Below are 21,435 nucleotides of genomic sequence, written 5' to 3' on the forward strand. Positions count from 1 at the left end.
TTCTCTGTGTAGCCCTGGCTGTCCTGGAACTCACTCTGTACACCAGGCTGGCCTCGAACTCAGAAATCTGCCTGCCTCTGCCTCCCAAGTGCTGGGATTAAAGGCGTGCACCACCACTGCCCGGCTATTTTTAATGTTCTTAATTATCTGATCTAAGTAATCTTTCTTTCCAGAGTTTCCCGGCTTCTGTATGAATGGCCTCTGACGGCCTGACCTCTGGGAAGCAATGCTGAGAGCCACACTCAATTCAAAAGTTTCCCCCCATGTCTCTTTGGATACCCGAAGCTTCAGAGTACCCCAGCAAGCAGTGTTCCCCTACTCAGCCTAGCCTTCCTGAAGTTCACTGTTGCAAGTCCTCAGCCTTGGTGTGTCCTATCACAGCCTACTTCCTCTTCTCACAGAGCAGCTAGGCAGGAGTTGAGTCATGTGATCCGAGTGGAGCTCACATCCCGGCTATCCCAAACTGTCTCATTAATCTTGGCCCTTCTTCTGACACTCAGCACAGGGGATAAACACAGCTAACCTTCAAACTATAGGTTGAACTGAAATGCATTCTGTGAGGAATGAATTAAACAAATTGACTCTATAGTTGCAATCAGGGAAGGAGAAATGCCTACAAGATGGAATTTTGCATAAAATAGTAAATTGTAGAATAATGTCTCTTTCATAGGAAAAACCATTAGGTAATAGCTGGTAAGATAACGATTTATAGAGACTTACCCAAATAAGGAACATGAGTAGCTCCAAAAAAGTATGTTCTTGAACAGGCCAGAGGTCCCTTTGGTGAGACACACTGAGCGACCTGAACGTTGTGGGGAGAGGAAAGAAAGATGAGTATACTAGGAGCTGGTGAGCTGGCTCACAGGCCTGGCCATCTAAACTCAGTCCCCAGAAACCATGGAAAGATGGAAGGAGGGAACAGACTTCACAAGATTGTCCTCAGGCCTCCACTCATCTGTCATGGCACACGCACACCCTACTTCATGAACATATGCACAATAATCAGACTCTTAAAAAGGAGCACACTTAGACAAGTACTGCTGAAGTCATGAAAGCAAACAGTTAATGCAATGACGTTTATTTAACTGAATCTGATTTACTTTTTTTCTTTTTTCTTCCAGACAAGGTTTCTCTGTGTAGCCCTGGCTGTCCTGGAACTCACTCTGTAGACCAGGCTGTCCTGGAACTCAGAAATCTGCCTCCTGGGATTAAAGGTGTGTGTGTCACCACTGCCCAGTCTAATTTATTTTTATAGACAAAGATGACTTAATTTGATTTAAACAATAGTATTTATTTGTTTAAATTTAAATATTTGTTTTTAATTTTGATTTGATTTGTGTGAGGGGTGCAAACAGGTTACTACAGTATACATGTGGAACTAGGAAAACAACTTTGGGGAGTTGGTTCTCTCCTACGTGATTTGGGGAGGGGTTCTAGCTAACTTTAACTGTCAATATGACATAGTCTAAAACACCTGATAAGAGAGTCTCAATTGCAGGATTACCCGGACCAGGCTGTTGGTGGGCGCTGTCTATAGGGGAACTGTCCTAATGAATGGATGGAAGAGACCTATCCCACTGTGGGGAGTGGCCTTAGGCTGTACAAGAAAGCTAGCTAAGCAGGCAAGGGAACTAGCTCTTCCACAGTCTACAATTCAATTGCCAGCTTGAGTTCCTGTCCCAGCTTCCCTCAGTGACGGACTGTGATCTCAAAGGATAAGCCAAATAAATCCTTTCCCTCACTAAGTTGCTTTGGTCAGTGTTTTATCACAACATCTTATCCTGCAAATAACAGTAACAAAATCTTATCCTGCAAATAACAATAACAAAAACAAATTCTATTTTAAGAAGTTTAAAATATGAGCCCTATCTGATTCTGAAGGTTATATTACCACCACCACCCACTCCTGTCAGGCAAGAGTGTTGCTATGTTGCTCAAGCTAGTCTTGAACTTACAACTTTCTTGTCCCAACTTCCAAGTGAGATTACAGACATCGGCCATAGTCCTAAAGTTTTAGAAATAACACATTTGTCTTTTCACACAATACTTTTCCCTCAACTTTTGGTATGCCTTGTAACTTTCTGTCAAAGCTAGACACAGTAACTCTAGTAACAAGGCCTGAAAAAAAGCAAGCCTTTAGTGCAAAACTGTTAATCTGACTGGGTATTAAATTGTGTTTAGTATTTTTTGGAGCTTCAAATACCATAGGCTTCCTTTTCTTGTAGCTTTGTATATGTCTCTGTGTTGAGGTTTGGTCTTGTCTATTGTAATGCTAAATGCAGGTCCCCAAGACCTGAAGTCTGCACACAGATCCAAATGACCCTGTCCCCAAGTTATTTCTGATTGGTAAATAAAGATGCCAACAGTCAATAGCTAGGTAGAAGAAACATAGGTAGGGTGTAGGTTTTGGGGTCAGAGGAGAACCAAGAAGAGAAGGTGAAGGATGAAGAGAAACTACCATGGGTTAGGTGAGCCATAAAAGGCTGGCCAATTGGAATTAAGAGGAGCTAAAATAATAAGTAATAATTTGGTGTTATTGATGGGAGGTAGATTTGAATAGCATAGAGGGTAGACATCTGTTCAGCTCTTGTGCTTATTGTAAATATAAGGCTTATTGTAAATATAGTGGCTGTGTGTATCTTTTATTCAGGAACTAAATGGTCAAAGGCAGGGTAGATACCCTGGATCAGGATTAAATAATTTCCACAACATCTCTATCTCTGAGTTTCCCTAGGAACTTCTTGTATGATTTGCTGCTGCTACACTGATGATCTGCTGGGGTGGTGCTAAGGGAATGGGGAGGGGACATTCTCTAACCTTAAAATTAAATCTGGGTGTGCTTGTGACCTTCTTCACTAGAGGGTCTTAGCTTTTTCTTCCCTGCTTCCTAGGAAGGCTGGACTGTGAATAGATAGGGTTAGGAGAATGCCTTTGGTCTTTTTGTTTGTTTTTTGTTTTGTTTTGTTTTGTTTCTAGAGACAGGGTTTCTCTGTGTAGCCCTGGCTGTCCTGGAACTCATTCTGTAGAACATGCTGGTCTTGAACTCAAGAGATCAGCCTGCCTCTGCCTCCCAAGTGCTAAGATTAAAGGCGTGTACCACGACTGCCCAGCAAGTATGCCTTTCTTCTAAGTGGAACGGGACTGTGGTAAACTCTTTGATTCTGGAGAGGAGGCCTTTCTTACTACTCTCCTCATACTATAAACAACTTTATCCACCTGCTCATCATCTAAGAGGAATTTTTTGTTGGCTCTTTACCATAAGAGTCTATTAGGCTTCTAGAAATTAAACCCATGAAAATGTGGCACTCCCTTTATGACTGCATCCTCTATTAGGTTCTCAGCCATACGAGTCCACACTCAGATCCCAGGATTTTATCACCATTTCCATTTGAGGGGACTGAGGATGGTCTTTGGCCTCATCTCTCCTCCAGAGCTCAGAGTGACATCTTAGTTCTCTGAATGGGTCCAAGAACTGTTTGTTTGTTTGTTTGTTTTTAACAGTTCAGAGTCATACTTCTTTTTATTTATCTTTATTTTATATGTATTTATTCATCTTTGTATGTATGTGTACTGGCTAGTTTTGTGTCAACTTGACACAGCTGGAGTTATCACAGAGAAAGGAGCTTCAGTTGGGGAAATGCCTCCATGAGATCCAACTGTAAGGCATTTTCTCAATTAGTGATCAAGGGGGAAAGGCCCCTTGTGGGTGGGACCATCTCTGGGCTGGTNGCAGGCTGAGCAAGCCAGGGGAAGCAAGCCAGTAAAGAGCATCCCTCCATGGCCTCTGCATCAGCTCCTGCTTTCTGACCTGCTTGAGTTCTAGTCCTGACTTCTTTGGTGATGAACAGCAGCATGGAAATGTAAGCCCAATAAACCCTTTCCTCCCCAACTTGCTTCTTGGTCATGATGTATGTGCAGGAATAGAAACCCTGACTAAGACAGTATGTATGTATGTGCACCACTTGCATGCCTTGTTCCTTAAGATGGGGACATCAGATTCCCTGAAACTAGAATTATGAATGGTTGTGAGCCACCTTGTGAGTGCTGGGAATCAAACCTAGCTCTTCTGTAAGAGCAGCTAGTGCTCTTAACCACTGAGCTCTCTGCCAGCCCAGAAAGACGTGATTCTTGAATGGCCCTCTGGGATTCTGCCTGAAAGAGAGGCTGCTTGTTATTAATGGGTGATGTCAAAACTCAGACTCTCCTAAGGGAGCGTTAGATGGAAGAGCATCCATTCTAGTTCCTGAGGGAGGGTGCCTAGCTCTTCTCATATCTGGCAGGGCGGGGATGATATTTCTCTGTGGTATTGCACAGCAGTTTTTATCTGCAAGTTTTTTGTTTTGTAAGCCTATGTCTTCGGTTCTCTGAATAGCTGAGGGCATTTCCCAGTAGATATTACACACACACACACACACACACACACACACACACACACAGGAAAGCTAGAAAACTTAACCACCATATCATTGGTCCTGAATTTATGAGCCCGTCTATCAAATGTCCAGGGAATTTAGTTGAACTTAGTGGGTGAAGGGAAAGTATAGGTATCCTATTGTTAAAATATGGGATATATACTGTACACGTCTCTATTTTGGATTTAATACCTGAAGTCAACAAGCAATACAGAAATGCCTCTTCTCTGGCATTTTCTATATATTCCAACAATTCTGGAGATTAAGATGGGAAGTTCTAATTTCATCTCCGTTGCTATGATAAAACACTCAGACTCAAAGCCACTTGGGGAAGGAAAAGATTTATGTGCGAATACTTCCAGGTCACAGCCAGCCACTGAGTAAAGTCAAGGCAGGAACATGAAACAGAAAGCCAGAGAACAGTGGTTGTGGGCTCATCCTTGCTCTGGCTGGCTCACGGGCTCAGGCTTAGCTAACTTTCCTACACAGCTCTAGATCATCCTTACTCCAGGAAATGGTTCTGCCACGGTGGGCGGGGTCCTCCTACACCAACTAAAAATCGAGACAACCCCTCCTGAATATGTCCATGTGTCTGATAAAAATAGTTACTCAATAGAAACTACTATTGAGGTGACTGTAGGATGTATCACGTTGATGGTTGATGCTAACTAGGACAGGATAACAGGACAGCAACATGCTACAGAACATGCATTCTGGCAGACCTCTAACCTGAGCTAGCTTGGAGGTAGCCCAAAGATTTCAAGCTTTCAGCCCCAAAATGATATGCCATATCCACTTGGGTCTTGTGTTCTCAAAAATCCTAACTAAAAAATAACTACACCTACCATTTTAGCTTTCCTAACATTCTGAAACATTTTTAAAAGCACTTGGTTAGGAACATTTAAAAATGTTTAAAATTCTATTAAGACGGCACAGACTTTGACAATCATTAGAGTCCTATATTCAAGTGTAATGGTCCCTTTTATTTGTGCATGTGTGTATACAAGGGTTGTACAGATTCATACATGCAGGTGCACCCACAAACATGGCTTGGTGTGTGCTTAAGACAACCTTCAGGTGTCGGTCTGAGCCTTTTCACTTTGTCTGAAACAGGCTGCTGCCTATGCCAGGCTACCCAGCCCTCAAGCCTCTGGAGTCTTCTGTCTCTGCCTCCCACCTTGCGATAGGGACACACTGCATTTATACATATCTGCTCCACTATGTCAGGCTTTTATGTGGGCTTTAGGATCTTAACCTTGAGCTATTTCCTTGGCCCTGAATGTTTTAAAGAGTATGACAAATGATACACATCTCATAATAATGAACAATCAGAGGGCAGGTGAGGCAGCTCAGTAGATCAAGCCTAATGGCCTGAGTTCAATCCCTAGAACCCATATAAAGACAGAAGGAAAGAACTGGTTCTATAACATCTTTAGCTGTCAGGATTTAACAAACTTAGGCTTAAAATCTGCTTTCAAATTCTGAAACTTTTATTTTATTGACAAAGAACCGCCTGGGAAAAGTATTTTTTCAACCATTTTCCTTCAAATATTTAAAAGTTAAACATTTTGGGGCCAGCAAGATGGCTTAGCAGACAAAGGTGGTTGCTGCAAAGCCTGGCAACCTGAGTTTGATCCCCAGGATCCACACAGTAGATGTGAGCATCCTGCCAGTTATCATCTGATCACGAGCGCATGCATGGTGGGTAAGTTCCATGTGTGTGTGCGCATGCATTTTATGAATGTTACATGAGTACATTGTCCCTGTCTTCAGACACACCAGAAGAGGGCATCGGATCCCATTACAGATGGTTGTGAGCCACCATGTGGTTGCTGGGATTTGAACTCAGGACCTCTGGAAGAGCAGCCAGTGCTCTTAACCACTGAACCATCTCTCCAGCCCGGAATTAAAAAAAACAAAAACAAAAACCAGAAATATTTTAAGAATGTGCTTTTATTTTAATCACACGTGTAGGGATTGGGGCTGCTTTAGACTGTCTGCAGCAGCTGACTTTAAACTGTCTCATGCTCTAGCAGAGGCATGGTTTTGTCAGCAACAGATAGTTTCTGCAACTGTGTGACATTTGGAATTCTGGGAACTTTTGGAAGGGTGTATGTGATGGTTTGTATATTCTCAGCCCAGGGAATGGTACTATTAGAAGGTGTGGCCCTGTTAGAGTAGGCACTGTGGGTATGGGCTTTAAGACCCTCATCCTAGTTGCCTGGAAGTCAGTATTCTGCTAGCAGCCTTTAGAAGAAGATATAGGACTCTTAGCTTCTTCTGCACCATGCCTGCCTGAACGATGCCATGTTCCTGCCTTGATGATAATGGACTGAACCTCTGAACCTATAAGTCAGCTCTAATTAAATATTGTCCTTATAAGAGTTGCCTTGGGCTGGAGAGATGGCTCAGCGGTTAAGAGCATTGACTGTTCTTCCAAATGTCCTGAGTTCAAATCCCAGCAACAACATGGTGGCTCACAACCATCTGTAATGAGATGATGCCCTCTTCTGGGGCATCTGGAGGGACAGCTACAGTGTACTTACATATAATAAATAAATAATCTTTAAAAAAAAAAAAGAGCTGCCTTGGTCATGGTGTCTGTTTGCAGCAGTAAAACCCTAAGACAGTGTATAAATAAATACTAGAGCCAAGAAGTGGGGTTGGTGGTTGGTGGCTGGTGGTTGTTCAGGTGGATTGGTTGTGGTTTGTTAGTAGTCGTGCTCAAAGAACAAAAGGAAAGAAGTTAGATTTGTGGATCTTTCTCTCTCTCTCATTCCCTTCCTCCCCTTTTCTCTCTTATCTAGTGATACAGTGTGAACCTGGGGGAATAAAATAAAAAGAACCCACAAAGTAGCAAAGACCAGCTACATAAAACAACTTCGAATTCAGGACTAAGTCAACATAATAACTGAAAAAAGATTCCTTTTGGCCAGCAGCCCTTTCTTGTTATTGGTAAAATTAACCAAGTACCAGACAGTCTGGCCACTCACCATGTGTTTGGCAAAGCTCCCTGCAGGACCAGTGTTGCGCACCAGGTGCCCTTCAGAAGGGAAGTTAAAGCTGCCAGCGCTCAGGTTGTCCCGTGTGGAGTGGTTGCCAAAGAGAACAAAAGGCTGCCGATGAGGGCTAGAACAGCAAGTCAACATGTGGTCAAACAAGGCCCCAGGACTGGACCTCAGGCTCTTCTGAGTGGTGTGACATAGGATGGGCAAAGCCCTATGTAGGTAATGCTCTTGGCTGGCTTGGAAGGGATGTCCGATGTCTCTGATTCATCCTAGTGACCCATGGAGGTTAGAACTATACCCCTGCTAAGTTTACGCTTTTTTGAGAAATCAGTCACAAGAGTCTGCTCTAAATAATATAATGATGCTACCCCATTTTTTTAAAAAAAGATTTATTTGTTTGTTTAATGTATATGAGTATACTGACATTGTCTTCAGACACACCAAAAGAGGGCATTTGATCTCATTACAGATGGTTGTGAACCACCATGTGGTTGCTGGGAATTGAACTCAGGACCTCTGGAAGAGCAGTCAATGCTCTTAACCACTGGTATCTCAGTCGGATACCCCGATTTTTATAAGGTAAAATTTTAATAGAAATTCAGCTTTTAGAGAAATGTGGCAGTTGGACTAATCAGATCCAATAGACAACAGAGCAGCTACCAACTTCTAAGTCTCTTTAGAAGGGCAGAAGAGAGTAGGATGCTAATGGTGTTCCTATCACACACCTCCCACACACCCACTGCCTGTCTTGGTGGTCTTTTCCTCTCCATCGTAGACGTGCGCCTCCTGCTCATTCCATAACCAATTCCTTCAGACCGTTTATAGTCAGGGTACCTTTCTAATAGCCACCAAGGAGACACCACATGAAACATCCAGCAAGTCAAGTGAATACTACTCACTTTTCTTCTTAGAAACTTAGGTCAGCTGAGCTAGGCTTTAAACAGAAAAGGATGTGTCTGAAACCCAGAGAAGTGGGTTTATTAGACTGGATAGGACTTTGGAGGGCGTTGGAAGGGACAGAGGGATTAGCTGTCTCTACCAAACCAAAGAAAACTCCTGCTGATCATGACAAAGATGAAGAAGGAACTACTCAGAAACCCTTACTCCTGAGAGGCTCTGCCAGAGCCTGACAAATACAGAGACGGATGCTTGCAGCCAACCATTGGACTGAACACAGGGTCCCTAATAAAGGAGTTAGAGAATGGACTGAAGAAGCTGAAGGGGTTTGCAACCCCATAGGAAAAACTACAACATCAACCAATCAGATTCCCCAGAGCTCCCAGAGTACACATGGAGAGACCCATGGCTCCAGCTGCATATGTAGCAGAGGACAGCATCAATGGGAGGAGAGGCTCTTGGTTCTGGGAAGGCTTGATTGTCCCAGTGTAGGGGAATGCCAGGGTGGATGGGTGAGCACACTCATAGAAGCTGGGGGCGGGTGAGATAGGGGGTTTCTAGAGGGGAAACCGGGAAAGGAGATAACATTTGAAATGTAAATAAAGAAAATATCCCATGAAAGAAAGAAAGGGGAAAAAAAAAAGAAAAAGAAACCCTTACTCTTCCATCTTTTGCAGGGCGCTAGGAACTTAGCGTAATTCATCCTATAGCCCCACCCCTACCCAGTACTGCTGTTCCCTGTCTGTAGTTTTGCTTTCCTGAGCTAGGTATAAAATAAAAGTCCCTTTCTTCAGAATGAAGCTGATTATCTATAGCATTTTAAAAGCCATTTTACTGTAAGAGTGCAGGAAAATAGGCAAATACAAAAGCACGAAGCACTGCGACAAATGAGTCACAACTATGGATTTTCTTCTCTCTCTCTCCCTTCCTTCCTTCCTTCCTCTTTTTTCTTTGAGACAGGGTTTCTCAGTGTAGTTCTAGCTGTCCTGGAACTCACTCTGTAGACTAGACTGCTCTTGAACTCAAAAATCCACCTGCCTCTGCCTCCCTATTGCTGGGACTAAAGACGTGCGCCACCGGTGCCCAGCACAACAGTGATTCCTTATGCTGTAACTGTAGTCAGCTCACATTCTGAACCTCAATGATCCCCATATTCAGCACCCCACCCATTTTCAATTCCATTTTCTTTGTCATCATTCACACTCCCTCCCCGGGAGACATACCTGTTTTCAGTAATATGGCTGGAGATCATTCCATGACTGAAGTAGCTTCTGAATGGCTAAAAGGAAGCCAATGTCTGATATAAGATAACAGCTTTGAAAATAATAAAGCTTTCACATATGTGCATATGTACATGTCAAGAGAATGAGTAGTATGTAACAAAAAGACAGAGATGTGTACAGAGTATAAGAACACAGAACAATAACGTAGATAAAATCATGAACTTTAGCAATGAAACAAAACAGAGCAAAAAAATATGAAAATGGCTGCAAAAGGCGAAGAAACACAAAGCAAATCCATTCAAATACATAGTTTTTAACTACAGAAAAGAACTCTAAGCAATCAGCATTTACAGCTCAAATCACTAACCTTGCCCCACTCTTCTCTTCTGTTAAAGGCCCCACATTCCAATAACTTTAAACATAATTGTAATAGCTAATTTAAATCAGCAATCAGGGGAATTAAAGAACACAGAAGTATAATGATAAACTTTTCATAAGAAAACAAAGAATTAATTCTTGACTTTGGATGAAGTACTGGGCTAAACTTATTAATCAAAAGTTACCATACAGGGTCTCATACTCAATGGTTCAAAGTTTCAAAAGGGAATTTTAGTGCCTTCAAGTAGTATCTCTTGTGTATTTTTTCAACTTGTCAGTATTTCTTCCTTGCAGAACACAATAAATCACACACAATCTCTAAGAACTGTTAACAATTTGGTAAATTTTCTCCAATTTTTTAATCATATCTGTAGACTATTACTGATTATACTGCAGTTTATTCTTTGTTCTAAAATATGTATACTGTTATTGAATCTCAAGATTATTACTGTGGGAGATGAAGAGATGGCTCAGGAGTTAAGAACATTTGTTATTCTTGCAGAGGACCCAGATTCAAATCCCAGTACACACACAGTGGCTCATAACTATCTGTAACTCCAGTTCCAGGGGATCAAATACCCTCTTCTCATTTGGGCAGGCAATAAGACACATGTGATACACAGACATATATGTAGCCAAACACTCACACACATAAAATAAAAATAAATAAATCTTAAAAAAAATAAGATGGAACATGGGCTGGTGAGATGGCTTAGTGGGTAAGAGCACTGACTGCTCTTCGAAACAGTTCAAATCCCAGCAACCACATGGTGGCTCATAACCACTTGTAATGAGATCTGATGCCATCTTCTGGTGCGTCTGAAGACAGCTACAGTGTACCTATTTTATTTATTATTTTTATTTATTATTTTATTTATAAATCTTAAAAAAAAAGATGGAACACAATCATGGAAATTACCTGACAGTGACTTTTGGCCTCTACATGCAAGTGGACACATGTGTGTACAGAATACACATGAATACATATACACTCATACATCACACATATATACAAATGTATTTTCATGGCAAAAAGGAAAAAGACATAAATAATGCAATTGTAATAAACATAGAAGAAATACTCAAAATATATAGAAAGGATTCTTTAATTTTATTTATAATTTCTTTAGAGACAAACTATCAAAATGATGGCCTCCCATGCATTATGGGGTCAAGAACTGCCTTGAACTTCAGATTCTTCTGTTTCCACTTTCACAGAGCAGGGATTACAAGCATGCCAACACATGCAGCAGGTTTTTTGTTTATTTTTGAGGGGTCTTACTATGTAGCTCTGTCTGGCCTGAAAAACCCAGAGCCCTAACTGCTGGAGCTCATGCGTGGTCACACCCTGGTGATGTATTAGTTTTAATTATGCATCGGCATGCACATGAACGCAGGTGCCCATGGAGACCAGAGCCGCTCGGGTGAGTACTGAGCAGTAAATGATTCTCAGCCTCTGGCCAGGCCCTGCAGCCCTGAGACTGAAAACACTCAAGATAAACTAAATATTCTAGTGAGTGTGTAACATCACATACAGCTTCTATGGCTGGTGAGATGCAAATCAGAACGTTTTCAAGGAATTTGGCTATAGGGTACCTTTTGACACAGAAAACGCCCAGTGGTACACACACACACACACACACACACACACAAGCCTGCAACAACAGTTAGTTTTAAAAAAGGAAAAAAAAAAGCCATGGGTTTAGAGTGTGGAAGGGTATATGGAAAGGTTTGGAGAGAGGAAAGGGAAGAAAGAAATGGTAATTATGATTTCAAAATAAAAAAGAAAGAGAAATCTTAATATGTGCCAGAGGAGAGAAGACCTATATCCACAGGAACAAAGACTGAGACAAAAGTCTCACAAAACAATGTGAATAAGTGGATAACAGAGGAACATCATTTGACTACTGAAGGGAAAAAACCTCATTAACCTAGAATCTACAGAATTTTGCCTATACATTGCAAAAACATATTTCAGAAATGTAGTTGAAGCTGGGAGAGGTGATTCTTTTTGTTTGTTTGTTTGTTTCTTTCTTTTTTTTTTGTTTTTTTTTGTTTGTTTGTTTGTTTTTGTTTTTCGAGACAGGGTTTCTCTGTGTAGCCCTGGCTGTCCTGGAACTCACTCTGTAGACCAGGCTGGCCTCAAATTCAGAAATCCGCCTGCCTCTGCCTCGAGAGTGCTGGGATTAAAGGCGTGCGCCACCACGCCCAGCGGGAGCGGTGATTCTTATTGAGGTGGTTCAAATGAGAATGGCTATAGCTCATATACCTGAATATTTGGTCCCCAGCTAGTAGAAGTGTTTGGAAAGGACTAGGAGGTGCAGACTTTTCGGAGGAGGTCACTGCGGGTGGGCTTTGAGGTTTCAAAACCCTACACCATTCCCAGTGTCTCTCTGCCTCTTAAATGTGACACAGATGTGAGCGCTCAGCTACTGCCCAGTGCTATGCCCTGCCTGTTGTCTCCCTGTCATGATGGTTATGGACTCCCTATCCTCTGTAACTGTAAGCCCAATAAACTCTTCTGTAAGGTGCCTCGGTCAAGATGTCTTTGTGGCAATTACAAGTGACCCAAGATATTATCTATTATCTCAGCACTTGGGAGGTAGAAGCAGCAAGCCAGCGAGTTCAAGGCTACCCCAGACTATATAGTGAGATCCTGTCTCCAACAAACAACAGTGGGGGAAAAAAAAAACAAACCTATGTTTCTCTATTATGTTCTCTTGTGCATACTGAAGCTGAAAGAATTTTTCATCGTAAGATTTAATTACAAACAACATTAAAGGACATCCTTAGAGGAGGAAGATGCCAAGCAGAGGAATGCAGAGCACCAGAAGAAAGTAAAAACAAGTAGGTAAGATTCTTTCCTAATTATTAAGGTATTTGAGAATAATAGCAGCAATGTGGAACAATATATAGAAACAATGTGTGTGTGTGTGTGTGTAAAATGTTCCAGGTCAACCCCCAGTGGTCAGGTAAGGGCGGAAGAGCTTGCTCTATGCCACTGTGGTACTCAAGAACAGAGTAGTGACAGTTTAAACCCCAGGGAGGCTCACAGGCAAGCTCAAGATGGCTCTTCTGAGTCTTTCTGGTGAATAGTTTTCTAACTATTCTGTTCCCTAGTTTTCAAAATAGACATTCAGTTTAGTCATGAAGCTGCCTTAGTCTGAACCAGGTAACTGGTAACTCACTACTAATGTAGGCTTGGAACAACACCACGGCACTGTCACCAAGAGGCTCAACTAGTATTCAGAGGTACATAAGTACTAACTAGCACTCACCATAACTATTGGTTGGGGACACCACATGCTGAAAGGTGAATATCCTTCTAATAGAGAAGTGGGCATAAGAAAAATATTTTGGGGGTATAGAGGATTGACACCAGAGCCTTGAATATATTTGTTTTTTACAGGCATGGGAGGGAATTTCTTTTATGACACATACAGCATGACTTATAGAAATGACAACCAAAACAAACCTTTACATTGGTGAATCTTGAAAAACATCGCTAAGTCAGGCACAGTAGCACACGACTTTTACTCCACCACTTGGAAGGGCAGAGGCAGGTTTATATCTTTAAGTTCCAGGCCAATCAGGGCACATAGTGACCACATAATAAAATAACAACAAAAATAGTAATATAACAACAATAATACACTTATCATTTTTCTTTCTTCTATGAAGTTCTACTTACGTACCTCACCCGCCTGAGATTCGGAAAGTTCCAGCAGGAAAGGGATTTCTGTATCAAAGTTAGCAAAGAAGCTTGTCCACTGATGCTCAAACACCGCCAGGTCCTAGTTAAAGGCAAACAAACCGAGTGTCATATAAGAGAACAAGAATCATGACCTTACCTGAAATACTAGGCTATTCTATACATGGATTATTTATTATTTTTGAAAAGAAAATATCCAGAAAAGAAACATCTTTGCAGACAAAGTGGGCTGGAAGTTAGTTACCCAGGGAGTGGGGACAGATATTGACTGCCCACGGATACAGGTAACTTCTAGGTTGATAAAAATAGTCTTTTATTTTTTATTCTTTTATATTTTACTTTTATTTTTTAGACAGTGCTTCACAATGTAGCACTGGATGGCTTGGAGCCATCTACATAGACCACGCTGGCCTGCCTCTACCTCCCAAGTGCATGGGATGAAGACAGCTGACTTTCACTAGAATTCTTTGCTTATTGATATCTTTCTATCCATCCACCTAAGCCATCTATAGATATATCTGTACATGTGTATAAGGTGTGCACGTATATATTTATACAATTCTCAATAAAATACTTTATTCAAGAACACATCAAAAAGATTATCCACCATGATCAAGTCAGCATCATGTAAAAGTTGCAAGGCTAATTCAACAAGTATAAATCGATAAATGTAATCTAATATATAAACAGACTGAAAAACAAAACCATGATATTCCATTAGATGCAGAAAAGACTTCTACAAAATTCAACATGCTTTTATGTTTAAAGTCCTGGAGGGACTAGGGATAAAATGATATACCTGAATGTAATAATTTACAGCAATAGTCAATGTCCTAAATGGAGAGAAACTCAAAGCATTTTCAGTAAAATCAGGAACAAAGTAGAATGTGTCCTCTCTCTATACCTGTTCAGTATAGTGCTTGAAGTCTTAGCTACAACAGTTAGACTACTGAAAGAGATCAAAGGGATTCAAGTAGGAAAAGAAATCAAAATATCCTTATTTGCAGATGATATTTTATACATAACAGATCCTAGAAAAATCTACCAAGAAACTTCTACAGATGATAAAAACTTTCTACAAAGTAGCAGGATGAAAAATAAACACATAAAAATCAATAGCCTTCCAACATACAAATAACAAACAAACTGAGAACAAAATCAGGGAAACAATACCTTTAATAATAGCCTAAAAAAACCCAAATGTCTTGGAAAACCTCTAATCAAGCAAGTGAAACACTTGTGTGATAAGAACTTACAAAGAAAGAAACTGAAGAGGGCAGAGAGAGATCTCTGTTCATGGCCTGGTGAGACTAACACTGAAAATGACCACCCTACCAAAAGTAATCTATAGATATAATGTAATCCCCATCAAAATTTCAACACAGCTTTTCATACAAATTGGAAAAAAAAACCCAATCTTTACCTTCATATGGAAGCACACACACACACACACACACACACACACACACACAAACAAACAAAAACAGGAGATCTAAAACAATCCTGAATAACAAACCTGCTGGGGATTATCACCACCCCAGATCTCAAGTCACATTCCAGGGTTATCATAATAAAAACAGCATGGTATTGGCATAAAAATGGCTATGTTGATCAATGGAATTGAATTGAAACCTGGGCATAACTCCACAATTGGACAATGGGTAGAAAATAACACATTTTGGAGCAATCAGCTCAAAATGGATGTCATTATGAAGCCCCTCCCTCTAAGGATCAAAGATTTATGCAGAAGAGGAGGGAAAAGATATTAAGAGCCAGAGTGTCTTAGTCAGGGTTTCTTTCTTGAACAAAACATCATGACCAAGAAGCAAGTTGGGGAGGAAAGGGTTTATTCAGCTTACACTTCTTCACTGCTGTTATCACCAAAGGAAGCCATGACTGGAACTCAAGAGGGTCAGGAAGATGCAGAGGCCATGGAGGGATGTTTCTTACTGGCTTGCTTCCCCTGGCTTGCTCAGCTTGCTCTCTTATAGAACCAAGACTTACCAGCCCAGGAATGGCACCATCCACAATGGGCCCCCCTTGATCACTAATTGAGAAAATGCCCCACAGCTGGATCTCATGGAGTCATTTCCTCAACTGAGACTCCTTTCTCAGTGATAACTGCAGCCTGTTCAAGTTGACACACAAAACCAGCCAGCACACAGAGGGAGTAGACAACTGCAACGCAACAGCATCTTTGAGACACAACAGGGCTGATACACACATGACCTTGACTGTGACAACACATACAAAACCTGCACAACAAGTTTCAGTCAGGCGAATCCTAGCATGTGGAAGGGTAAGTGGACATACAGTCCTGCCCTAGCCACGAGTGTTCTCCAGTGGATGAATGACACTGAGTGTATCAGCTACACTCCAGGGCAGGAGTGCTTGGCCAACACAAAGCGGGATTTCACGTTTTCTGTGCGCTTTTAGTTTTATTTTGTTTTGTTTTGTTTTTGTCTTCCTGATTTTTGTTTGTTTTGATTTTGGATTTTTTTTTTTTTTGAGGGAGAAAAAGAAATGAAGTTGGGTGGGTACAGAGGTGGGGAGGAGCTAGGGGAGGAGAAGGAATATGATCATAATGTATAGTATAAAAATTCTTTTAAAGACAGCAAATAAAAAGTAAGGAGTAAATAATATATCCTATTACTATTAAATTAATCATGTATCAATTTCACTGTTCTTGGCTTCAGAGGACAAGCTCTATGCTTATTTATGAGTTTTCTCTCTGTTTTATAATTCATTAATTTCTTTTTTAAAAAAAGCTTTCATTATTTTACTTTATGTTTTGTATGGGTTTAGTGTGCTTGCGCATGTCTGGTTCCTACAGAAACTGGAAGGGCATCTGATACCCTGCAACTAAGGCTTCCAGAAGGTGAGCCACCATCAAGGTGCTGAAAATTAAACCCATTTCAATACTGAATACTGGAAGAGTATTCAGTGCTCTTAATTTCCAAGCCATCTCTATGGTTCAACTCATTAATTTTTATTTTCATTTAAAACTTTTATTTAGTGGGGCTGGAGCTAGTGGGCCAGAGTGAGCAACCATCCATAATGAGATCTGACCCCTACTCCCTATTCTGGAGTGTCTGAAGACAGCTACAGTGTACATATAATAAACAAACAAATCTTAAAAAATAAATGAAATAAAATTTAACTATTGGTGATTCTGGCGTGGGGTGTGCATGTGGAGTCAGAGGACAGTTCTGGGGAGTGGGTTCTCTCCTTCTACCTTATGCACACTCTAGGGATTATATTACTTTACTAGCCTTAGCAAGTGCTGGCCCAGGCTTCTTGCCTTTTAATCAGCTCTTTTTTCCCTAGTAGCTCATTTGATATTTATTTTCATTTATTCCTAAGTGCCTTCCTTTCCAATAATTTGGATGCTTAAATATATGTTTAAAGTCTTGTAATTAAACTTCCATTTTGCATCATGAGAAAAAAAGAAAGAAAGGAAGGAAGGAAGGAAGGAAGGAGGGAGGGAGGGGGGGAGGGGGAGAGAGAGAGAGAGAGAGAGAGAGAGAAAGACAGACAAAAAGAAAAAAAGACTGGGCTGGAGAAATGGCTCAGCAGTTAAACCCATGTCCTGTTCTTTCAGAGGACCAGAGTTCAGTTCTCAGAACCCACATAATGGTCAAGTGCCTCAGAAACACTCATCTTATTGCTTCACAATATAACATTCATATAAGAGTCATAGTTTGGGGAGGGTGTGGGTGAGGATGCTATAAGTTTTCTTATATGCTTTATTGTTCTTTTGTTTTGTTTCTCTTTTGTTGTTGTTTTTAGTTTTTGTAATAAAGAAATCTGGGGCTGGTGAGATGGCTCAGTGGGTAAGAGCACTGACTGCTCTTTCGGAGGTCTCGAGTTCAAATTCCAGCAACCACATGGTGGCTCACAACCACCCATAATGAGATCTGACACCCTCTTCTGGTGTGTCTGAAGTCTAAAAACAGCTACAATGAGTGTACTTATGTATTAAATAAATTAAAAAAAAAAGAAATCTGAACCAGCCTGAATCTTACTTTTCTATCTGTTCATGCTGCCAAATGAGCATTTACTGTTTACTGTTTACTGCTTGTGTGTGACAAGGAGGAGAGGGGCTATGCTCAGTGCTGACCATTCTGGGGAAAGTTTCTCTAGGACATGAAATAACTTTGTTTTTATCTCCTCCTCCTACTGGTCCTCTTCCTCCTCGTCCACCTTCTCCTCCACCTCCTCTTCTTTCTCACGCTTCTTTTTGAGAAAGGGTATCACAATATAGTCCTAGATGGCCTGGAACTCACTCTGAGACCAGGCAGGCCTCAAACTCACAGAGATCCACCTGCCTCTGCTTCCCAAGTACCAGGATTTTTAAGGGCAAGTATCACCATGCCCGACTACCTTTTTTAATATATAGTCTCAACTTTCTACTATTCTAAGGAGAAACAATCGGCATTCTCAGCCACCAGGGAAATGCAAACCAGAACAACTCTGAGATTCCACCTTACACTTATCAGAATGGCTAAGGTAAAAAACTTCAACACGAAATGTGTCCTACCTACAGGATGTGCAGGGACAAAGATGGAGCAGACACTGAGGGAACGGCCAACCAATGACTGCCCCAACTTGAGACCCAACCCATGGGCAAGAACTATTAATGATACTACTCTGTCATGCTTACAGACAGGAGACTAGCATAACTATCCTCTGCGAGGCTCCACACAGCAAACAATGAGATGCAGAGACCCACAGCCAAACACTAGACGGAGCTCAGGGAGTCTAATGGAAGAATTGAGGGGCCCAAAAAGGGCAAGGACTCCACAGGAAGACCAACATAGTCAACTAACCTGGACCTTTGGGGACTCCCAGAGACTTCATGAACTACCAACCAAAGAACATGCAAGGGCTGGGCCTAGGCACCCTGCACATATGTAGCAGATGAGCTTGGTCTTCATGCGGGTCCCCCAATAACAGGAGTGAGGGCTGTCCCTGAACCTGTTGCCTGCCTGCCTGCCTGCCTGCCTGCCTGTGGATTCTGTTCCCCTAACTGGATCACCTTGTCTGGTCTCAGTGGGAGAGGAAAGGGGTAGTGAGGGAGATGACACCTAGAGGAGGATTCCCCTTTTCAGAGGAGAAGGGGAGAGGAATGGGGTAATATCTGCAGGGGGGGTGCTGGGAGAGAGGGAGCTGATGTTGGAATGAAAAGTAAATAAATTTAATAAAAAATATCTATTTTCCTTTTTTCTTATCCTTTTACTTTTATTTCCTTCTGCCCAAAGGAACTAGAAACAAAGCTCATCCTAGTATGAAATTGAATTGTGTGGCCTCTAAACTTACTCCTCACTTAAACACACAGGAGCTCTCCAAGAAATGGCTGGCGAAAAGTCCAGATGATCAGGTAACCTCTGGCAGTGCTAGAGAGGGGGAGGGGCGGTGTGCAGAGGAGGAGACGACTCTAATTTTCTTTGTGCAACCTCCAAGCAGATCACTCTTTGTCTTCTGCTTTCTAATTACTGTTTACATATATAAATGACAATAATCTATTCTACCCTATTCAAAATGGTTAGTACAAAGTATAAGTGGCACATCTCTGATAACTATGACCATTTATTTACTTATTTTATAGGTTAGAGGACAATTTTGTGAGACTGGTTCTCTGCTCTGTGGATGTCAGGGAGCGAACACAGGCCCCCAGGCTTGGCAACAAGTGCTTCGACCTGCTCAGCCATCCCACTGGCCCCACAGCAAGATTTTGTTGGTTGTCTTTATCTTTTTTAAGGCAGGGTGTGTGGTCAATGCTGGTCTGGAACTCTATATTTAGCTGGGACTGGCCTTGAACTCAGAGCTCCAGCAGCCCGAGCATCTCTGAGCATCTCCAGATACTGGGAGAAAAGGCACGCACCACCACACCCAGATGAACAATTAAGGTGGAAACCGACATTGTAGGGTGAGCACATTTTTGTAAACAAGGCTTCAGAGGAGCACAGACACACCCACTTCAAGGACTACCTACAATAGCTTTTGTGGAAAGGGACACTGCTGAGCACGTGCAGGAACCTAGGCAGGATTCTAGGCAATCACAAGTCTGGCACCTCTCTTCCGAACTTTGATCTTTTTAAGCACTTTGCCATCTTAAACTTTCATGTTACAACTTCTGCATTGTTTTTACTGAAGTCCAGAATAATATCTCTCCCCTTGAGGGAAAAAAAAAATAACCAAAAAGTCTTCAGGTGAAACAGCTGCCTCAGCAGGCTTTCCTCACCGAGAAGCCTCAACTCTCCCAGGATGGGAAGAGATGCTCCACTCTGATTAAAGCAAACTAAGCTGTGCCTTGCACGTCTTCCAGTTAAACCCTTTGGTGGGTAATTGCCTAGATAACTGAACATCATTATGTTGACCACACTTTGGCTCCTTACTTCTGAAAGCATGTTCTCCAGAGACGCAGGGTCCATCCTGCTGTAGACATTCCACAGACTCAGACTCACGTCCTGCAACTGACACAGAGAGCAAAACACTGCAATCATTAAGTCAGTCACTAGAAGGTCAATTACTTCTTAGCTTCTGAGACTCAAAAATTACTATACTGGTATAAATAGTGTTACTAGAATAATAAACTAAAATTTTATTATATTACTTTTAAATTATAAATTTTGTTAACTGTATTTATTATTAAACCAAGGCTTTATTAATTCTATTAGAATAAACCACAATTTTATTAATCTTATTTGACCCTATACAAATTAAATGCTTTCTCATTCAAGAAAATTATTTTCAGAATCTTCAATGTATTATCTGATTAAATTCAATGCTGGCACATACACATTTATACATACATACATATATATATATACACACACACTATGTTTTTTTGTAATTTTAATTAAAATAATATATGCTCAGTTTTTTTAAATCAAACTATAAAAAAGGCTTACAATAAAAAACTTGATTCTTCTACTCTTTCCTTTTAGAAAGTGCATTAGTCTCATTCAAAAACAAGTTTTTTCTTTTTGTTATTTATGTCTAGATTTATTTATATAAAGATGTCGATTTATTTCTTATAAACTTAGAAGTATTAACCTTTGAAAAGATGCAGGTCTTCTTTATCATCGTCTCACACTTTCTCTATATACACACATTAGGTGTTTATAATATCAAATCATACAAATATTATCTCTCCAAGGTAAAGTACACTTCTATCCCGTCAGGTGTACTGACTGCCCCAATTTTTCACTAGCATTATCTTTGCTTTGGTTTGTTTGCTTTTTTGAGACAGGGTCTGTCTCACTCCATGAGCTTTGGCTGGCCTAGAGCTTCCTGTATACTTGGCTAGCCTTGAACTCATACATTTGAGTACTGGGTTTAGCAATTCAATCCTGAACTTTAACAGTCCCACCTAGTCTACTGACTCCTGGGTTCCCAGCAGTACCACCACTGCTCTCTTCTCGCCTAAGCAGATGTTCCTATGCAGTGAGTGCCCGCAGCACTCCGAGCCTCTCTGCACTTCCTTCTTCTAAAGCCAAAATTATCAAATGTTGAGAGCAGAAGACGACACAGTCACCTCTGAGATCCAAGTAACCCACTCAGCTTTCCTCAGTCGACTGAACTTTACTGTGTGAAGAAAATATTCTTTAAGAGCCTGCTTATCTATGTGTGCATCCTAGGTGCTGTGGTCTTTGAGACTCTGAAGATTTTATCTTGGTTTAGTTTGTTTTTCAAGATAAGGTCTCTCTGTGCAGCCCATGCTAAGGAAAGCTCTCTGTAATGGTTTAAATATGAACAACACATTTTGGAAGGTGGTGGGAACCTCAGGAGGTAAGTAAGTC

At 41.2% G+C, this 21,435-nt stretch overlaps 1 protein-coding gene across 3 annotated transcripts in view; it reads right to left on the reverse strand.

Annotated features, from left to right (window-relative positions):
* Positions 1–21,435, reverse strand: part of C2H20orf194 (chromosome 2 C20orf194 homolog) — a 133,143-nt gene that overhangs the window by 77,165 nt on the left and 34,543 nt on the right. For all 3 annotated transcript variants that reach the window (XM_021151883.1, XM_021151874.1, XM_029484467.1), the window contains 5 exons: positions 20,029–20,106; positions 13,614–13,712; positions 9,541–9,596; positions 7,406–7,541; positions 721–802 (listed from right to left, as the gene is read on the reverse strand). In XM_021151883.1, coding sequence (XP_021007542.1) covers positions 721–802; positions 7,406–7,541; positions 9,541–9,596; positions 13,614–13,712; positions 20,029–20,106 — 451 coding nt within the window. The remainder of the gene's footprint in view (positions 1–720; positions 803–7,405; positions 7,542–9,540; positions 9,597–13,613; positions 13,713–20,028; positions 20,107–21,435) is intronic.

The sequence above is a fragment of the Mus caroli genome, chromosome 2 (assembly GCF_900094665.2).
Source record: "Mus caroli chromosome 2, CAROLI_EIJ_v1.1, whole genome shotgun sequence".
In the NCBI taxonomy this organism is placed as follows: domain Eukaryota; kingdom Metazoa; phylum Chordata; class Mammalia; order Rodentia; family Muridae; genus Mus; species Mus caroli.